This window comes from Leucoraja erinacea, chromosome 9 (genome assembly GCF_028641065.1).
Source record: "Leucoraja erinacea ecotype New England chromosome 9, Leri_hhj_1, whole genome shotgun sequence".
In the NCBI taxonomy this organism is placed as follows: domain Eukaryota; kingdom Metazoa; phylum Chordata; class Chondrichthyes; order Rajiformes; family Rajidae; genus Leucoraja; species Leucoraja erinaceus.
In genome coordinates this window covers 67212004-67226889 of record NC_073385.1, presented here as the reverse complement: position 1 = coordinate 67226889, position 14886 = coordinate 67212004, and the positions used below count along the sequence as shown (strand labels likewise).

The window sequence follows — 14886 nt, the reverse complement described above, 5'->3', positions numbered from 1 at the left end:
GGGCTGGATAGAGTGGATGTGGAGAGGATGTTTCCACTAGTAGGACAGTCTAGGACCAGAGGTCGTAGCCTCAGAATTAAAGGACGTTCCTTTAGGAAGGAGATGAGGAGGAATTTATTTAGTCAGAGGGTGGTGAATCTGTGGAATTCTTTGCCACATAAGGCTGTGGAGGCCACAAGTCAGTGGACATTTTTAAGGCAGAGATAGATAGGTTGTTGATTAGTGCAAGTGCCAGGGGTTATGGGGAGAAGGCAGGAGACTGGGGTTAGGAGGGCGAGATAGATCAGCCAGTGGTTGAATGGCGGTGTAGACTCGATGGGCCGAACGGCCTAGTTCTGCTCCTGCCAGTTATAACTTTGTTCCCTTCTGTAAGGAGAGCGATGGGATGGGGTTAAGTACATGGAGATTTCAAACAGGGACCGGCGAGACAACTGAAAGCCGCTTACCGTGAGGTCCCGGAGCCCCGGCACTGAGCTGACAATGAAAGCCGGGCGCTGGCTCTGGCGATGCCGGTCACTCGCCGACAACAAGCCACCGCCTTCCGGCCTTCCAGTCTCCCGCCCAGACAGCCCGTTGGTCCACACACCGCCACCAATGGCAGCAGCAGTAGCAGTGACCGGCCGCGGCCACAGGTGGCGCTGTAGTCGGTGTAGTGACCGGCCGCGGCCACAGGCGGCGCTGTTAGCGGTGTAGTGACCTGCCGCGGCCACAAGCGGCGCTGTAGTTAGTGTAGTGACCGGCCGCGGCCACAGGCGGCGCTGTAGTCGGTGTAGTGACCGGCCGCGGCCACAGGCGGCGCTGTAGTCGGTGTAGTGACCGGCCGCGGCCACACGTGGCGCTGTAGTCGGTGTAGTGACCTGCCTCTGCCACACGTGGCGCTGTAGTCGGTGTAGTGACCGGCCGCGGCCACAGGCGGCGCTGTAGTCGGTGTAGTGACCGGCCGCGGCCACAGGCGGCGCTGTAGTCGGTGTAGTGACCGGCCGCGGCCACACGTGGCGCTGTAGTTGGTGTAGTGACCTGCCTCTGCCACAGGTGGCGCTGTAGTCGGTGTAGTGACCGGCCGCGGCCACACGTGGCGCTGTAGTTGGTGTAGTGACCGGCCGCGGCCACACGTGGCGCTGTAGTCGGTGTAGTGACCGGCCGCGGCCACACGTGGCGCTGTAGTCGGTGTAGTGACCGGCCACGGCCACAGGTGGCGCTGTAGTTGGTGTAGTGACCGGCCGCGGACACAGGCGGCGCTGTAGTTGGTGTAGTGACCGGCCGCGGCCACACGTGGCGCTGTAGTTGGTGTAGTGACCGGCCGCGGCCACAGGCGGCGCTGTCGTCAGGGTGTAGTGACCGACCGTGACCACAGGCGGCGATGTGGTCACACAGATTCCAGATTCAAGATTCAAGAGAGTTTATTGTCATGTGTCCCAGATAGGACAATGAAATTCTTGCTTTGCTTCAGCACAACAGAACACAATAGAAGGCATAAATAAATACAGAACAGATCAGTGTGTCCACATACCATTGTATAAATATATAAACACATCAATAAATAAAACAAATAATGTGTAAATAAACAGAAAATGGGCTAATTAGTCTGAAGAAGGGTTTCGGCCCGAAACGTTGCCTATTTCCTTCGCTCCATAGATGCGGCTGCACCCCCTGAGTTTCTCCGGCATTTTTGTGTACCTATTAATGGTCAGAGTTTTGTTTGAGTTGAGTTCAATAGCCTGATGGCTGTGGGGAAGAAGCTGTTTCTGAACCTGGACGTTGCAGTCTTCAGGCTCCTATACCTTCTACCTGAAGGTAGCGGGGAGATGAGTGTGTGGCCAGGATGATGTGGATCCTTGATGATACTGCCAGCCTTCTTGAGGCAGCGTGGGTTTCTTGAGTGGGTTGTGGGCAAAGATTTTGCTCTAGTATCTTTGGTTGTGGGTATCCGGAACAAGGAGGAGGTAGTTGATATGCATAGAAGGAACAGCAGATGCTGTTTTAAACCGAAGACAGACACAAAATGCTGGAGTAACTCAGCGGGACAGGCAGCATCTCTGGAGAGAAGGAATGGGTGATGTTTCGGGTCATCACTCATTCCTTCTCTCCAGAGATGCAGCCTGTCCCGCTGAGTCACTCCAGCTTTTTATGCCTAAGGAGATAGTTGGGGCAGGTACTATAACATTTCAATGACACGTAGACTGGCACATGGATAGGAAAAGTTTAGTGAGATATAGGCCAAATACAGGCTGGTCAGAGTGGTGTAGGTGGGGCAACTCGGTTGGCATAGGCAAGTTGGGTCGACACAGGTTTGCTTTTGTACCCTACATCTAATTCGCTCTTTTAATGTAGTGAAACATTCCAAAGGAACTTCATGTACATTATCAAAAAGCTTTTCACTGAACCTCGGCACACATGACAATAAACAAAACAAAACTAATCAAATACATTCAACACATGGATCATACTGTATGTGGATGGATGTTTTGTTTAAGGAGTTCCTTAAAGGAAGGAGAAGAACAGAAATGGCTTAAGGAAGGAATTCCAGAACTCAGGGGAATCAAGTCTTGTCCAGCAGTGGTGAAGTGACTAAAACAGGGTGAGCATGAGGACAGTAATGAAAGTCCACAGATAATTTGAAAAACAACTATGATCTCAATTTCAGTTTAGATTATTGTCACGTGTACTAAGGTACAGTGAAAAGCTTTTGTTGCATGCTATCCAGTCAGCAGAAAGACAATACATGATTACAATCGAGCCATTTACAGCGTATTGATACATGATAAGAGAATAAGTAAATGGCTCGCTTGTAATCTTACTGCTGACAAGTTAGCACGCAACAAAAGCTTTTCACTGTACCTCGGTACACGTGACAATAAACTAAACGGAACTGAACTGAACACAAGAGAGTGCAGATGCTGTAATCTTGATGAAAAAACTGCTGGAGGTACTCAGCAGGTCAGGCAGGATATGGGAAATGAAATGGATGGACGACATTTCTGGTCAGGTTCGTTCTTCCCATAATGTTGTCTGTCTATTTCCCTCCACAAATGCTGTGTAACCCATTACGATTCTCCAACAGATAATTTGAAAATCTGTAGGAGCAGATTTTACATTTTGAATTAGAATTAGAACACTTGGAGACACAAGAAACAGCAGATACTGGAATGTTTGTTAAAAAGCAAATGCTTGGAAGAACTCTGTGAGTCAGGCAGCATCTGTGAAGTGACGGTTGATGGTTCAGGTTGGGTTCTGGTTTGTGTCTATCTTTGGTGTAAACCAGCATCTGTAGTTCACTTCCTATGTTCACATGATCTTTTTTGGACTGTGTCTTTGGTTACACTATTGACTTTGGTTTTGCACTGTTTATTGATTATTGAGTGATTGTATTATTGTATATTATTCTATGTTATTGTGTTTATGGGCCTGATAACCTGTAGCAAGTAAAAATGCCATAATTCCATTGCCATTACACATGACTATCTTCGTTGGTGAATCTGCAGAATGTTTTGCCACAGAAGGCTGTGGAGGCCAAGTCAGTGGATATTTTTTTAAGGCCTGATAACCTGTAGCAAGTAAATATTTTTAAGGCAGAGATAGATAGATTTTTTGATTTGTACGGGTGTCAGAGGTTATGGGGAGAAGGCAGGAGAATGGGGTTAGGAGGGAGAGGTAGATCAGCCATGATTGAATGGTGGAGTGGACTTTATGGGGCCGAATGGCCTAAATTCTGCTCCTGTGACTTGAGCTTATGAAAATGCAAACCAAAGATCATATCAAGAAAGCACATCAACGCCTCTACTTTCTAAGAAGATTACTGAGTGTCGGTATGTCAAGGAGGACTCTCTCTAACTTCTACAGGCTCACAGTAGAGAGCATGCTGACCGGTTGCATCGGGGCTTGGTTCGGCAGCTTGAGCGCCCAGGAGCGGAAAAGACTACAAAAAGTAGTAAACACTGCCCAGTCCACAATCAAGGGGATCTATCGCAGTCGCTGCCTCAAAAAGGCTGGCAGCATTATCAAGGACCCACACCATCCTGGCCACACACTCATCTCCCCGCTACTTTCAGGTAGAAGGTACAGGAGCCTGAAGACTGCAACGTCCAGGCTCAGAAACAGCTCCTTCCCCACAGCCATCAGGCTATTAAACCCAACTCAAACAAAACTCTGAACATTAATAGCCCATTATCTGTTTATTGCACTTTATCAGTTTATTTATTCATGTGTGTATATATTTATATAATGGTATATGGACACACTGATCTGTTCTGTATTCATGCCTACTATATTCTGTTGTGCTGAAGCAAAGCAAGAATTTCATTGTCCTATCTGGGACACATGACAATAAACTCTCTTGAATCTTGAATATACCGCTTTTTGATCTGTGGCACAAACCAAAGATACTATAGGATCTTTGGTACAAACCAAAAATACTAGAGGAGCCCCTATAGAGGAGCCCCTATAGAGGAGCCCCTATAGAGGAGCCCCTATAGAGGAGCCCCTCTAGCAATTATGGTATAAACCAAACCATCTGTGGTGCAAATACAGGCGCTGCATCTGACGTCATCACGCATGCGGGGCCAGGGTCCCAACGTGACGCCACGGCGCAGGGGCGTGCGTGGTATGCAGATGAGGGCGGGCGGGGTAAAGCGCATGCGCGGGCCCGCCCTCCCCCTCTCTCTCTCGCCGCCGCCGCCATCATGGGTCACCAGCAGCTCTACTGGTCTCACCCGCGCAAGTTCGGACAGGGCTCCCGCTCCTGGTGGGTCCCCGCTCACTCCCCCTCCCCCCCCCGCACACCGTGCACGGCCACCGGCTCCCGCCCACGACCCAGACCCCAGGCCCGGCGCGGCCTAACGCGTGGAGCCCGGGGCCCAGGCCGCGGTTTGGCGCCCAGTCCCAGTCCCGGGGCCCAGCGTCCAGGCCGCGTCTATATCTCTCTCTCTCTCTATCCATCCCCGGGGACTCTCTTTCAACAGCGAGTTAGAGGAAATCCTCGCGGAATCAAGGATGTGGGGAGAAGGCAGGGACGGGGGGAGCAGCGTGTGTGTGTGTGTGGGTGATCACAGTGAATGGTGGCGCTGGCTGTGAAGGGCCGAATGGCCTCCTCCCTGCCCCTGCACCATGTCCCCGTCTGGTCTGGTCTGTTCTGTTCTATCCCGGGGGTCGGGCCCATCTCTGGCCGCCGCTAACTCTCTGTCTCTCCCGCAGCCGGGTTTGCGCCAACCGCCACGGGCTGATCCGCAAGTACGGCCTCAACATGTGTCGCCAGTGCTTCCGCCAGTACGCCAAGGATATCGGCTTCGTCAAGGTGAGTGAGCAGCGGCCACTCACTCACACACACACACACACACACACCACGGCCACTCGTATATACACTCACCGCGCACCCATCCCCCGCGTGTGGCCTTCAGCCGGTTCCCCGAGGAATCCATTCCCATCCCCCGTGGGCAGCACAAAGCAAAACGCTGCCGTGGAGATGGTGGCCTCTGATCCCATGTCTCTGGGGTACCTCTCGTCTGCCCCCCCCCGCCCCGTCTTGTAGAGGTTAGGGCAGGCTAACTTCTCTCAACATTACACTGTAATTGCACCCCCCAGGTTAGGGTGGGCTAACTTCTCAGCGTTAAACTATAATTGCACCGGTGTTCATAAATGACGGGGGCAGGATTAGCCCGTCAAGTCATGGGTTGTGTATTTCTCCCTCTCAACCCCATTCTCCTGCTTTCTCCCTACAGCCCCTGACAGCCATACGAATCAAGAATAGCTATCTCTGCACTCAAAACAAATATCTACTGACTTGGCCTCCACAGCCCCCTGTGGCAATGAGTTCCACAGATTAACTATTCTCTGACTAAAGTTCCTCTTCAATTTAGTAGCCCCCTCACCTCCTAAAATAGTGCCCTTTAATTCTGAGGCTCTGACCTCTGGTCCTAGACTCTCCCACTAGTGGAAACATCCTCTCCACATCCAAGCCTTTCACTATTCTGTATGTTTCAATGAGCCCCCCCCCCCCTAACTCCCAACGAGTACAGGCCCAGTGCCATCAAACACTCATCATATGTTGACCCACTCTTTCCTGGGGTCATTCTGGCAGCTGCATCAGCTCCTGTTGATGGCCATTACAGTGGATGCTGGAAATGTGTCTGCCTTGTGCTGTTGATTTGACATGAATGCCTTTGTCACAGAAATGTCTAATCTAGCATTTTCTTTTTAACAGTTGGACTAGATTATGAATGGAGCTGAAATGAGAAAAGGAATACTCAGTGGCACGCAGCTGTGATCATCTGACAAGCAAACTTTGTAATGCTCCAATTTTGTAAATAAAGTTGACTTGCCATTAGCACTCAGACCTGTTTTTCATGATATGAGATATATTGGATGTGACTGACATTTCCTTTCAAACATAATATTTTTCCAGGTAGCTACGGGTCTTCCCATAAAACACGTTAATGTGATAAACAAAATGGAGTGATGCCGCTCCATTTAGATGCCATTCAAACAACGTTGATAAGGATGAGGGGCAGCATATACACAGTGGCGCAGCAGTGGAGTAACTGCCTTACAGCGCCAGGGAGCCGGGTTCGATCCCGACTACGGGTGCTGTCTGCAAGTTCTCCCTATCATCATGTGGGGTTTCTCCCACGTCCCAAAGACATTCGGGGTTGTAGTTAATTGGCCACTGTACATTTTCTAGAATAGAGCTGGTGTATAGGTGATTGCTGGTCGCCGTGACTCGGTGGGCCAGAGGGCCTGTTTCCGCACTGTATCTCTAAACTAAACATCTTGGCATGAACATCGTAGTGGAACTGTCAGAATTGGGGATAGACATGAAATGCTGGAGTAACTCAGTGGGACAGGCAGCATCTATGGAGAGAAGGAATGGGTAAAGTTTCGGATTGAGACCCTTCTTCCTAGATGCCAGTCGATAGTCTATCTCGGGGGTGGGGAACCTGTGGCCTTTTGAATGAATCCAAATTTTGTAGAACAAAACCTTTTTTTAAATTAATGTTCGTCTTATTATTTTTATTTTAATCTTAAAATGAACATATTTAAAATACCAAAGAGTAAAAGAAGATTCAACTAAATAATCCTTACTGCATGAAATGCTTTCTTGCTTTTCAACCACTTATTGTTGCGAATCTACATTCTCCTACCTAACCCAAATCAAGAGGCCCTTAAGGTCACAAATGCCAGATACCCATCCAGAGGATCAGCTGAAACTGCGTACCTCCATGTTGCAACTAAATATTCAAATGCTTTCCCACAAAAAGCAGTCACACAAGTCATTAAAAAGTTAGTTAACTTTAGAATGAACCATTTTTTTTTCCATTTTCCTGAAGTTAGTAGATAGTAGTTAGATTTTTACAAAACAATATACATTTTGAAGTATATCTAATGTAGTTTAATGGATGCGGCCTTATTAGATTACAGCTAACAATGCGGCATTCCAACATGAAAAGGTTCCCCACCCCTGGTCTATGTCCTGTCATTGCCCATGACAAACAGACACTGGAGGAAAGCAGGCAGAGAGGCTGGTTTAATGTCTAATCCATGTTCAGGTGCAAGTGTGTGGGTTGGTGATTGGCTGCAGCATGTATCGAATATGCGACCCAAAAAATCTGACGCATAGGCACCCGACCGGAAACTACGCTTGTCCATTTCCCCCTCCCCCCGATGCCTGATTCAGTGAGTTCCTCCAAGCATTCAGTGTTTTACCCAGAAACAGGATAGAAATTGGTAGTGAAGTTAATGAAATCCATGAGTACTACATGGGTGCAGGAGGTAGCACCGATGCAGTCATCAATGTAGCAGAGCTAGAGGGCCAGTGTACACCTGGAACGGATTGTTCAACGTACCCAACAAAAAGGCAGGTATAGCTGGTGCCCATGGTTATGCCTTGGATTTGGAGGAAGTGTGGAGTCAAAGGAGAATTTGTTGAGAGTAGGGACCAACTACTAGGTGGAGGTGAGTGTCAGTAGAGGGAATTTGACTGATTCTGTGGAAGAAACAGGACTTTAATGTCTTCCGGGTGGGAGATGGATGTGTAGAATGACTGAACATCCAGATGAGGGAGTGGGGGCTCGGATAACGGAAGTAATTGAAGAAACAAAGGGTGTGTGAGTTGCCTTGGATATAGGTCAGGACGGATCGAAGCAGATGGGATAGGATTGAGTCGAGGTACGTGTAGGATATATTTGCATATGTTGAATATGCAGATTCCACACCTGCAGTTGCTTGTGTGTCTTAACAATCGGCCAACAATGGGATGGAGGGGTTAATGGGGTTAGGAGGGGAAGAGATAAGCCATGATTGAATGGCAGAGTAGGCTTGGTGGGCCGAATGGTCTAATGGTCCATCTGGTGCTGGCTCAGTCTGGTGAGCCGGGTGGGTCCGCTGGTGTTTCACAATGCAGTGAAACTGTGTTGTGTCAGCACAGGCGGACAGCCGCATCGGTAGAACCGCTTTGCCAGCCCATGAATCTTTATCCTTGGCCTATGCTGCTGTAAAAACAGTCGCTGGGAATTTGCTGAAAACTATTAAACACTTTGCCACATATCTGGGGAAAAAAGCTCACAATGAAGTTGCAGTTGTTACTTTTTCTCCATACATTATGTACTGACTTTTAAAGCTGTTGGCCAGGGCTGACAGGTTCTGGGTTGACTTGCAAACGGACATTACCTTGTCTCCCAGTTACTTCAAAGCTGACATACTGTAAGCAAGACTTTAAAACTGCTTTGTGCCTACTGTGCTTTGGGATCTGGATCCATGCAAAGCTTCCAGTCACGGCAGATCCTCAGATCCACACTGAACTTAGAAACATATAAATTAGGTGCAGGAGTAGGCCATTCGGCCCTTTGAGCCAACACCACCATTCAATACGATCATGGCTGATCATCCAGAATCAGTACCCTGTTCCTGCTTTCTCCCCATATCCCTTGATTCCGTTAGCCCTAAGAGCTACTATAACATTCCGTTAGCCCTAAGAGCTACTGTAAGACACTGAAGAAGGGTCTCAACCCAAACGTCACCCATTCCTTTTCTCCAGAGATGCTTCCTGTCCCGCTGAGTTACTCCAGCACTTTGTGTCTATCTTTAGTGTAAACCAGCATCTGCAGTTCCTTTTGATAATCCGTATCAATAGTTGGGCTGCATGGACAAGCGCAATATTCGGAGGAATCTTTTGTTTCGGTCATGTAACTCTGCACGTGAAAGGAGTCGAGAGTGTTTTAATTGTCATATGACCCAAAAGGGAACAATGAAATTCTGAAAAAGAGTCTCGACCCAAAACTTCCTTCCGGAGATGCTGCCTGTCCCGCTGAGTTACACCAGCACATTGTGTCTAACTTCAATACCATTCTTACTTGCAGCAACTTAACAGATAGGTAAACACAGTACTGAATAGACATCATAAAAAAACAACAAAAACAAGTTCAACATATAACAAAAAAGATTCAGTGCCAATTCCAGTAAAAACAGAAGATAAGCTGAATGAATTGTGTGTGCATGGCATTTTAGGTGAGCTGCATATAATAAAAAATGTTGATCAATAACATTGCCTGGTGTGTCAATTCCAACGCATGAGATCACAAGAAGTTGCAGAGAGTGTGGACTCAGCCCGGTCCATCATAGGCACAGCCCTCCCCACCATCGAAAGCATCGCCACCGGGCGCTGCCTCAAGAAGGCAGCATCTATCATCAAGGATACCCACCATCCAGCCTGTACCTTCTTCTCACCGCGACTGTCGGGCAGGAGGTACAGAAGCCTGAAGCCCCACACCACCAGCTTCAGGAACAGTTACTTCCTTACAACCGCCAGGTTCCCGCACAACTCAAATCCCACCACGTCCACGGAACACCACGGACTTCTCGCACTCCCATAGACATTTTGTGCAGTTATTCTTTGAGAGATTTTTGTGTGTAATTTATATTATTGTTTGTTTGTTCTAGTCTAAGTATCTGTGATGTTACTGCAAGGAAGAATCTCATTGTACCTATACCTCAATGTACTTACCTCACGCTGCCTCGGCAAGGTTGGGGAAGTCCAGAACAAGGGGTCACAGTTTAAGGATAAGGGGGAAATATTTTAGGACCAAGATGAGAAAAAAATATTTCACACAGAGAGTGGTGAATCTGTGGAATTCTCTGCCACAGAAGGTAGTTGAGGCCAGTTCATTGGCTATATTTAAGAGGAAGTTAGATGTGGCCCTTGTGGCTAAGGGGATCAGAGGGTATGGAGAGAAGGCAGGTACGGGATACTGAGTTGGATGATCAGCCATGATCATATTGAATGGCGGTGCAGGCTCGAAGGGCCGAATGGCCTACTCCTGCACATAATTTCTATGTTTCTATTTTCAATGTTTCTATGTATTATGTAACTTTTCATTTGGGCACTTGGTGGTGCTGCTGAGCTGAAAATCCTTCCTGCTGAACTAATTAGCAGCCAGCTGGTGAACTAATCACCAAAGGTCATAGAGCGCAGCAAGATGGTTCACTCCGCGAAAAAGCCGTAGTAGGTGATGGGTAATCTTCAGCGCCATTTCTGTAACCGGCTTCCGTCATGGCGTCAAGCTAATTCAGGGAGATTCTGCTATATCAGGCTGAGATTAAAGGATAGACACAAAATGCAGCGGGTCGGGCGGCATTTTCTGGACAAAAGGAATAGGTGACATTTCGGGTTGAAACCCGTCCTCAGACTGAGTTGGGGGAAAGAGGAACTCAAACCATCCTCCCCCCCCCCCCCTTCCCTCCGACACGGACACGGAGTGATCACTGGCCCCCCTTTTTCTTTGGGTATTTTTAAAAATTTCCCCTTACCATTTCCGTACTTTTTCGATAGCTGCCATGATCCGTTTGATGTCATCCTTCGCCCTGCTCCTGGTCTCGGCCCGCACCCATCAGCCGGACATGCTGTATGTGTGTGTGTACCTGATCCGCTGATTTACTCCAGTCTTTTGTGTCTGTCTTTGGTTTAAACCAGCATCTGCAGTTCCTTCCTGAACAAGGCGTGTGCCGTTTATGTGTGTATTAGCGTCTGTCCAGTCACATTTGGCTTCCAGTCAGATCAACAATCGCGCAAGTCTCCACACACACACGCGCACTTATTTCGCCAAATAGCGACCAAGGCAGTGCTGACTGATGGGGGAAATTGATGAGGTTTTACTGTGTTTAAAAATAAAATAAAAAAAACATTTAAAAACACACAAACTGTTCCCCCGCAACGCTAATTACACTGCAAGAGGCATAACTGAAGTTGGGTCAGGGTTACTGAAATGGCGGAAGTTACGCTCCAGTGCGTACTACACGTCAGTCCATTGGATCTCGCAGGAGTGGACCATCTTGCCCCGCTCTATGATCTTTGCTAATCACTGTGCCAAGAACGGAAAAGCATTTTAGTGGAACTGTAAGAAGATCAACAAGAATTGCCTGAGCAAAACACAAAGTGCTGGAGGTGGACACAAAATGCTGGAGTAACTCAGCGGGACGGGCAGTGTCTCTGGAGAGAAGGAATGGGTGACATTTCGGGTCCCTTTTTTTGGTGTTTCACAGAGGAAGAGGTCTTAACTTTCTGGTGCCTTTCCCCACAGTGGAAAGTTTTGATTCTGCTGTGGGGGGACGTTTGTGTTGAACTCTATAATGTGTTGTGTCCATTTTATTTATTTTTTAACCTTTTTCTATGGTTTGTAATGGAACTTATTATTTAATTTATGTAAAGCACTTTGGTGTCAATGCGAGTTGACTTAAAACGTGCTATATAAATAAAACTTACTTACTTACTTACTTACTGGGAGTCGGGGGAGAGGGAGGCACAGAGATAAGGAAGTGTAAAGTGTGAAAGCAGGACATCAACAGAGATGAGGGTCAAGGAAAATGTAGAATAGATCATTGTTTGCTCAGGGAAGGTGATGATAACGCAAACAGAGATAAAATGTAATCAGGGCGACAGTCAGACTGGTTGGAGAACTGTGAAGGGGGAGGTATAGAGAGTGAGAGAGAGAGGGAAAGCAAGTGTTACTTGAAGTTAGAGAAGTCAATATTCATACCGCTGGGGTGTAAGCTGCAAACTGTTCCTCCAATTTGCGCTGGGCCTCACTCTGACAATGGAGGAGGCCCAGGACAGAAAGGTCAGTGTGGGAGGGGTAGTTAAAGCGTTTGGCAACCGGGAGATCAGGTAGGTTTAGACGGGCTGAGCGGAAGTGTTCCCACACGTACACACTTCCTACACAAAGAGGTCAAACAGCGTCTGTTGAGGGAATGGAATAGGTGACATTTTGGGTCAGTACACTTCCTCAGACCATGTAGCCCAACTATGGACAAGGTGTGTCGGAAGGAACTGCAGATGCTGGTTTACACAAAATGCTGGAGTAACTCTCTGGAGAGAAGGAATGGGTGACGTTTTGGGTCGAGACCCGTCTTCAGACTGATGGAGTAGTGGGGAGAGAAAGCTGGAATAAAAGTTGAGGGTGGGACACAGCTTGGCAAGTGATAGGTAGATATAGGTGGTGGGGGGGGGTGATTAGTAGATGGGTGGAGTAAGTAATAAAGGCTGGAGGTGTAATGCCTCTGTCCCACTTAGGAAACCAGAATGGAAATCTCTGGAGACTTTGTGCCTCACCCAAGGTTTCCGTGCGGTTCCCGGAGGTTGCAGGTGGTTGCAGGTAGTGGAAGCAGGTGGGAGACTGACAAACACCTCCGGGAACTGCATGGAAACCTTGGGTGGGGCACAAAGTCTCCAGAGGTTTCCGTTCAAGTTTCCTAAGTGGGACAGGGGCATAAGGGTGACAAAAGGAGTAAAGGGGGAGAGGGGAGGGCAAAATATATCCTGTGATCCTTAGTCCACACCAGTCTATTACTTCATATCAATGATACTCTCATTTTGTTTAGTCATTTACAGTGCGGCACTTTATTGAAGGGCTTCTGAAATTGCAACTGCAGCACATCCACTAGTTTCACCCTCATCCACTCTGCTGGTTGCAACTTCAAAGTTATTCTAACGGATCCGTCACAGGTGATTTCCCTTTTATCATTCAACATTTTAGTTTCGAGATACAGCGCGGAAACGGGCCCTTCGGCCCACCGAGTCCACACCGACCAGCGATCCCTGCACAGTGAAGGGCCTGTCCTACTTTCACGACCTCTGCCGAGTTTGCCCTTGACTTATACTCGCAGCATGGTCGGTACGAGGTCGTAGGGAGGTGGTAGCAGGTTGTGATGCTAGTCGTAGGTACTCGTGGCATCAAGTAGGTCACGGCGTTTTTTCTAACCTGATGAAAAATGGCCACGAGTAAAAAAGGTGGTGAATTAGGTCGTGAAAGTGGGACAGACCCTTAACACTACCTTTTCTGCACTAGGGACAACTTTACATTTACAACCAACCCCAATTAGAAACATAGAAACATAGAAATTAGGTGCAGGAGTAGGCCATTCGGCCCTTCGAGCCTGCACCCCCATTTAATATGATCATGGCTGATCATCCAACTCAGTATCCCGTACCTGCCTTTTCTCCATACCCTCTGATCCCCTTGGCCACAAGGGCCACATCTAACTCCCTCTTAAATATAGCCAATGAACTGGCCTCAACTACCCTCTGTGGCAGAGAGTTCCAGAGATTCACCACTCTCTGTGTGAAAAAAGTTCTCCTCATCTCGGTTTTAAAGGATTTCCCCCTTATCCTTAAGCTGTGACCCCTTGTCCTGGACTTCCCCAACATCGGGAACAATCTTCCTGCATCTAGCCTGTCCAACCCCTTAAGAATTTTGTAAGTTTCTATAAGATCCCCTCTCAATCTCCTAAATTCTAGAGAGTATAAACCAAGTCTTTCCAGTCTTTCTTCATAAGACAGTCCTGACATCCCAGGAATCAGTCCGGTGAACCTTCTCTGCACTCCCTCTATGGCAATAATGTCCTTAACCCACAATGTCCAATTAACCCACAAACCTTTGTTTAAGAAGGAACTGCAGATGCTGGAAAATCGAAGGTAGACAAAAATGCTGTAGAAACTCAGCGGGTGAGGCAGCATCTACGGAGCGAAGGAAATAGGCGACGTTTCGTGCCGAAACGTTGCCTATTTCCTTCGCTCCGTAGATGCTGCCTCACCCTCTGAGTTTCTCCAGCATTTTTGTCTAACCCACAAACCTGTATGTCGTTGGAGCGTGGGAGGAAACCGAAGATCTCGGAGAAAACCCACACAGGTCACGGGGAGAATGTACCTACTCCATACAGACAGCACCCGTGGTCAGGATTGAACCCGGGTCTCTGGAGCTGTAAGGCAGTAGCTCTACTGCTGTGCCGCTCAATTTTCATCAGTGCTGCTGTTATTTTGTCAGTGTCCTACCATCACTTACTTACTAATAAATTCTAGCATTTGCTTTCTACTGACGACGTCACTACCTGGGCGCTGTCACCCCAGTTCCTCTCTTCCTCCACTGTTTACTGTGACAAACTGCGGGGAAATAATCACCAGTGTACCCACTCTCTCACCCACTAACTCTTTCTTGCGCTGTTCAAATCTCCTTTCAATGGGGAAAGTGCTCTGTCATGGGAATCACACGGTACAGAAACAGGCCCTTCAGCCCAACTCTTCCATGCTGACCTACATGCCCCATCTGAGCTCATCCAATTTTGGCCACAACCTTCTGAACCTTTCCTATCCATGTATCTGTTCAAGTGGCTTTTAGACAATAGACAATAGACAACAGGTGCAGGAGTAGGCCATTTGGCCCTTCGAGCCAGCACCGCCATTCAATGTAATCATGGCTGATCATCTCCAATCAGTACCCCGTTCCTGCCTTCTTCCCATATCCCCTGACTCTGCTATTTTTAAGAGCCCTATCTAGCTCTCTCTTGAAAAACATCCAGAGAACCTGCCTCCACCGCCCTCTGAGGCAGAGAATTCCACAGACTCACCAC

General features: G+C 48.0%; 2 protein-coding genes across 2 annotated transcripts in view; one reads left to right on the top strand and one right to left on the bottom strand.

Moving 5' to 3' along the window:
* Positions 1–601, bottom strand: part of lrr1 (leucine rich repeat protein 1) — a 34147-nt gene extending 33546 nt beyond the window's left edge. The window contains exon 1 of the mRNA XM_055641113.1: positions 447–601. The gene's annotated coding sequence lies outside the window, so the exon portion shown is untranslated. The remainder of the gene's footprint in view (positions 1–446) is intronic.
* Positions 602–4584: 3983 nt separating this feature from the next.
* Positions 4585–6326, top strand: rps29 (ribosomal protein S29). The gene is made up of 3 exons (XM_055641114.1): positions 4585–4741; positions 5191–5290; positions 6197–6326. Exons 1-3 carry the CDS (start codon positions 4680–4682, stop codon positions 6203–6205), a joined length of 171 nt encoding a protein of 56 aa, XP_055497089.1. The 5' UTR covers positions 4585–4679; the 3' UTR covers positions 6206–6326.
* The last annotated feature ends 8560 nt before the right edge of the window (positions 6327–14886 follow it).